Source organism: Microcaecilia unicolor, unplaced genomic scaffold (assembly GCF_901765095.1).
Source record: "Microcaecilia unicolor unplaced genomic scaffold, aMicUni1.1, whole genome shotgun sequence".
Taxonomy (NCBI): Eukaryota; Metazoa; Chordata; class Amphibia; order Gymnophiona; family Siphonopidae; genus Microcaecilia; species Microcaecilia unicolor.
The window spans coordinates 112865-118864 of record NW_021963321.1 but is presented as its reverse complement, the minus strand read 5'-3'; the positions used below and the strand labels follow the sequence as shown (position 1 = coordinate 118864).

General features: G+C 37.7%; 1 protein-coding gene across 1 annotated transcript in view; it reads right to left on the bottom strand.

Moving 5' to 3' along the window:
* Nucleotides 1-773: 773 nt before the first annotated feature.
* LOC115459185 (acyl-CoA-binding domain-containing protein 5-like) overlaps nt 774-6000 on the bottom strand; it is a 44725-nt gene continuing 39498 nt past the window's right edge. Inside the window, exons 4-6 of the mRNA XM_030189048.1 lie at nt 2651-2704; nt 1301-1410; nt 774-973 (exon numbers count right to left, since the gene is read on the bottom strand). Coding sequence (XP_030044908.1) covers nt 961-973; nt 1301-1410; nt 2651-2704 — 177 coding nt within the window. The 3' untranslated portion in view covers nt 774-960. The remainder of the gene's footprint in view (nt 974-1300; nt 1411-2650; nt 2705-6000) is intronic.

Here is a 6000-nt window from a genome sequence, read left to right as displayed (position 1 = left end):
CAGTTTATGTAGCTAAGGGTGTTAATAAGCAAATATCACTATTCAGTTCCGTATGTAGTGGAATTCATTTCAGAGAAGTAGATAAAAATATTTCCTTGTTGTCTCGATTTGCTAAATATTAAAAACAATTGTGCGCACATGTGTTTGGGGTGGAGAGTTATGCAAATAGAAAAAGAGTACAAATGGACATTTCTTCACTATTAACACTAATTTAATCTACATAAAATTTGTTTTAAAACAACAGTCTGTAATATCGCAAGTGACATCCTACTTGAATCCTCATGAGCAGCAGCATGTGCAGTTTTATAGTCTGCCTTACTTTTGAGCAAATAAACATGAAATAAAATCTGATATCAGCATCGAGGTTAATATTCCTTGTAGCGCTATAGAAATGCTAAATAGTAGTAGTAAATAGTAGACCACTGAATATCAGCATTAGTTGGGTAACCTCAGCTCTTCTCCTCCTAAATGCATAACTTTTGGCCCCAAGTCATGCAGCAGGCAGTCCTGAATTTTCTGCAAAACTGCAAAGTAAGCTGCATAAATCATTTTTGAGATCACCTTTATCAAATTAATCTCAAAATTAAGAGATTCTCTATTACAAAACTTTCCATGCCATACTTTCAATGTGTCTCTCATGAAACTAGTAACTTCATTTCTGAGATATACAATGAACTTAAAACAGGTCTTGGTGGAATGCTAACTGGGAAAGTTGCATTCTAAAATTGCTTAATTTAAAAACCATTCCTATTGTTCAGGGGTGGTATATATATTGTATTCTAACTGCAACCCCAGTAGCTAATACTCATTCAAGGATCAGCAATATTAGTCCATATAAGCTAATTATTAAAATAGTAATTACAAGCAGCAAAAGTAACCACTGCTGATTCATGAACAGCCTCACAGGATCTTCCAGTGCTTTATCTTCAGGGTCTTCATAACCATAAACAGTGCAATTTCTCAGTTTGGTTTTCTGTGAGAGTAAAAAATAATTTAAAAAAAAAGGTCAACACATTTAAAGAAATTTCTGTTTGCTTTTCTTTTGAAATAAAATATTATGCTGTATATTGCTTAATGATAACTACAAAAAAGGAAGTGAATACATGAGGTTCATATTCTTAATTACCCTAATTAAAAATACACTACAAAGGCTACTGAATTTTCAAGTGAAGTTGGAAGTCAGATGAGATTCATCCTTACTACTAAGCAGCTGGGGTAGAAAGTAGAGCCCATTGGAGAAAAATATTTCACAGTTCCATATGTGACATATTTCAGCTGTATATACATAAAAAGACTTTACCTTCGCTTTCGTTGAAAATATATGTGCACCAACCACTGGGTAACAAATGGCCATAACACAGCTAACGTCAGGGTACATGGACATATCTCAAAGGGCCACCAAGATGGTCTCTAATCAACACAATAAAATGAAGGCGTTAGTGTATTCTACTAAGTCAAAATTCTATTTATCAATACTAGTAAAAAAAAAAACAACCCCGTTTCTGATGCAAATGAAACGGGGGCTAGCAAGGTTTTCTTCAGAGTGTGCATGTGGGAGTGTGTGTGTCCCTGCCCTCTGCCCTCTCCCCTCCCCCCCTCCGAGTCCAGTCCTTCAGTGTTGTTTCCTGCTGTTCTGTGTTTTGTTACAGAGAGAGTGAGGGCATCTCTCTCCCCTCCCCCCTCTGAGTCCTTCACTGTTTCCTGGGATTTCGTGCTGTGCTGTTTTCCTTCACTCATGGGGAAACCGGATATCTCTGGCGCTTCACACTTCCGGCTGGAGGCTTCAGTGGTGCCTTTTATATATATAGATAATTACAGATCCAGACACTGAACTTTTTATAAACAAGATGCCTTATCTTTATTTTGACTTGGACTCTCAACTCTCCCTGCCTACTAGCTACATTACAAGATTTCTACATCTGATTTTGCTTGCTGGATATTCTCACAAGCACTGAGATAGCTGTGGTATTAATACTTTGATGGAAGTGATTCACATTCCAAATTAACTATTTACTACACTCAGCATACATTCTGTATAAGTCAGTATTTTGTTTTCTATTTTGTTTTAAATTTTATTTAATTTTTTAACTGAGTACATGTTGAGGTACCTTACACAAGGTCATTTTTACTAGGCAGTATTAGGCATTAACGTGCGCCTAATACAGAAAACAAAATGGCCTAATGTTGGACAAGCTAAAAGCATCATTCATTAGTTTTGAAATTTGTGTGCGGTAAAATATTTTTTTAATTTTTTTGAGAGGGCATGTCATGAGCAGAGAGCGGGCATTCCTGCACTAACCAATTAGCACACCTACTACATTATTGCATGCTAACTGGTTAGCGCACAGGTAATGTGGGAGCCCTTACTGCCTACAAAATAGGTGTATTTAAATGCTCCCATAGTAATCTTTAAAAATGGCCGCATGCTAATGGCAACATTGGTACACAGATATTAATAAATAGAAAACTGGGGTTTTTACAGACCCATAATAAAATGGCCTTAGCGCATGGGAATGATCTGCACAAGGGTGCGTTAAGGCCATTTATTACCGTAGCTTAATACAAGGAGCCCTAAAGTAATGTACTAATCTCATAGACATATCTAGTCTTATCTTAAATGTCCTCCTTAGTAAGCAGATTGCAATCTTACCCTACTGGCAGATGAGGAAGGTGGATAAGTTGATTGAAGCATTATTGATCTTGCCTATAAAATATAATGCAAAGTTTGAAAATTGTGAACAATTAAAGCAAAAACATGTGATCTATGATCCTGATATCCAAAATCAAATATTCCTTACTAATGCAATCACAAGGTGCTTATACTAGGCATTGTATTATATAGCAAAATATTTACCCATTAAAATGATGGACCGTGTACTGCCCCCGAGGTTCAAGCAGCACACAGTGGCTGCACATGGGCACATAATACAGGTGATACATGCTCAGGACCAGAGAGAGAATGGGTTAATGAGGATGAAGAAAGATGATTATAATCCACTGGAATGGCAAAGGAAGTTTATTGAATGCACACAAACCTAACATGGCCATGTTTCAGCAGATGCTTGAATCAGGAGGGTGATGTCTGCAAATAAAATTAATGCAAACATAACTTAAAATGTAACAAATACAAATTAATTAAAACAAGGAAACTTAGATTAAGCCATGCTGTTGAAAAACAAATGCCATTGTGAAATGATGAACATGAAGAATGTACTGGAAACCAAATATGCATATGAAAATTAAAATCTATTTGTACATAAAATTCCAAAACATCTTCTGTAATCATTACTACTATCAATATACTTGTCAATAAGCTGTATGATAGAAACATATAGATCCAATATATAAATTACCAAACTAGAAGTTGGTGGAAAACGATTGAGAAAGTGGGCAAAGCTCACAATTTCTTGAATTAAACCTATATGTAATCAAATTTTATATCACTTACATATTATGGGATCTGTTTACTAAGCCGTGCTAGCGGCTTCTGCGTGGCATTGCTGACACAGTTCAAAGTGAATGGGCTTTGTCGGCACTAGCGGACAGCCAGCCAGCTGCATTAGCGGCTTAGTAAACTCCATGTGTCTTATCTATCCTTAATCAGTACAGTATTACATAAAAATATGAAGCTTATGTATTCAAATAAAAGTATGTATTATAATTCATAACAATATTTATAACATGTAAAGCTTTGCTATTGCAATAAAAATGTGTATTCTAATTCAAGAGAATTATTTCAAAATGCCTATGTATGTTATCTTTGACCTAATTGAATCAATTAAAACACATACTATAAATCTGACATACCAACTGGAAGAACAGAAGGCTTATCAAGAAATGACAAAAAAAAAAGACAACTTGTGTCTAAACAGGAAAATAAATAAATACACTTCATTAATAATTTGGAAGGCATATAGATGTAATGAAAATATTTGGAAAAATAAATATATAGGGAAGGTATTGCTTATGCCATGGGTTGATGCCTAAATTCACATTGTACTCTCAAATTGTTAAAAATTAATGAAACGAACTATGGCAGTAGTGTTTAAAATGGGACACTTCTATACTCTGAGTTACCAACAAGAATGTGTGAGATTCAAAATGTTTTCTTTCTAATCTTACACCTAGATATTTACTATAATGTTATTACTAAAGTCAATTGAGGTGAAAGCACTATGATGTACTTTGGACCCTTGTCTGTTCCTGGAATAGTTTGAAGGGCACACCACACAGTAACAGTGTTTTTAAAAATACTGATGTAAACAAAAAAATGTAATAAAAACAAATATATGCATAAATGGCAAAAGATATACTTTGGGGTTCTTATACTACAGTGTGCTAAGGGATTAATGCACGCTAAATACTAAGAAGCCCATATGTATAAAATGGACTTATTAGCATTTAGTGTGAGCTAATTGTTAGTACACCTTAATAAAATGACCCCTTAATTCCTTACCTTCTCTCTGACTATAGTATTGAAAGAAGAAATTAGGTCTTACCTGAATTTTCTTTCCATTAGTCCTTCCCACTGTTCTAGAACCTGTGGGATAGTTGTGTCCAACCACCAGCAAGTGGAGATAGAGAACTGAAAACTAAGCCATCTCTCTCTCTTGGCCTCCAGTCCAGCTCCTCAGTATTTATGTAGACAAGTAGTAAGGAGAAACTCAGAATAAACACAACAACCTTAAACAACTTGCTAACCTAACACTAACCAGATGAGCAAACACATGTGGACCTCTCTCATCTCTGGACATCTGTAAGAGAACAAGGCGACAGTCATTATTTGACCCATTACTTTACACAACTAAACATCTCAGAAACCTCAGGTGGGCCTCTGGAATAGTGGGAAGGACAGGTAAGACCTAATTTCTCCTTCCATTATGTAACGTCACACTATTCCATAACATGTAGATGTTTAAACGCAATCTCTAGAGTGGGTGGGATCCTGGTGCTGCCACTCTGAGGACTGAAGACCCAAATCTGGCTTCCAAATGTGCCGCACCATCTACCCTGTAGTGCTTAGCAAAGGAATGCAGCGTTGACTACATCACCACCTTGCAAATATCTGCTGGAGACAGTAAGGTAGTCTCTGCCCAGGATGTTGCTCTATGCCTTGTAGATTGAACCTGCAAGGCCTGAGGAGCCAGCTTCCCCGAAAGCAAATAAGCTGACACAATCTTCTTCAGTCATCTAGCAATTGTGGGCTTGGAAGCCATGCGGCCAAGCCTCTGCTTACCAAAAAACACAGCCTGTCCGATTTGTGAAGCTCATTCATGACTTCCAGATATCTAATGAGGACTCTAAGCACTCTGCGAAAGGACAGAAGCTCCACAAATTGGTTGAGATGAAATGCAGATACCATTTTCGTTCGGAAGGAACTGTGCACAGGTAGACCCCCACCTCCAAAAAATGGAGAAATGGATCCCAAGAAGAGCCTGAAGCTCCGAAACCCTACGTGCCTACACAACAGCCACCTAGAAAGCTGTCTTTAGAATATGATCTTTCAAGGAAACCTTCTAGAGTGTCTCAAAAGGAGACTTCTGAGGAGCCTGCTCTCCACAAGAAATGAACAATATCTGAGTGAGCTGCAAGAGATGTCTGCTGTAACAGGCCGCTGAAACAGGCCAAAGCCAAGACCTGAACTTTTAGAGAACCCAATGCCAATCTTTTCTGAAGATCTACTTGGAGAAATGCTATAGGATGTGTGCAATCTGAACAGAGAAGGGAGAAAGTCTGTGCTCATAACACCAGCCTTTGAACATCCTTCACACCCTCACATTTCCAACCCTGAAGCAAGGTAGCAATGACCGAATCAGAATAACCTTTTCAACGGCCAAGCTGTAAGACCAAAGGGGCATAGATCCTCCATAAGCACTGGACCTTGCTTCAGTAGGCCGTGAACCTGTGGAAGACGGAGAGGATCCCTGTCTAGTAGATGAATCAGGTCCACACACCAGGGCCTCCATGCCCAATCCGGGGTTATGAGAATTACTCGACCCC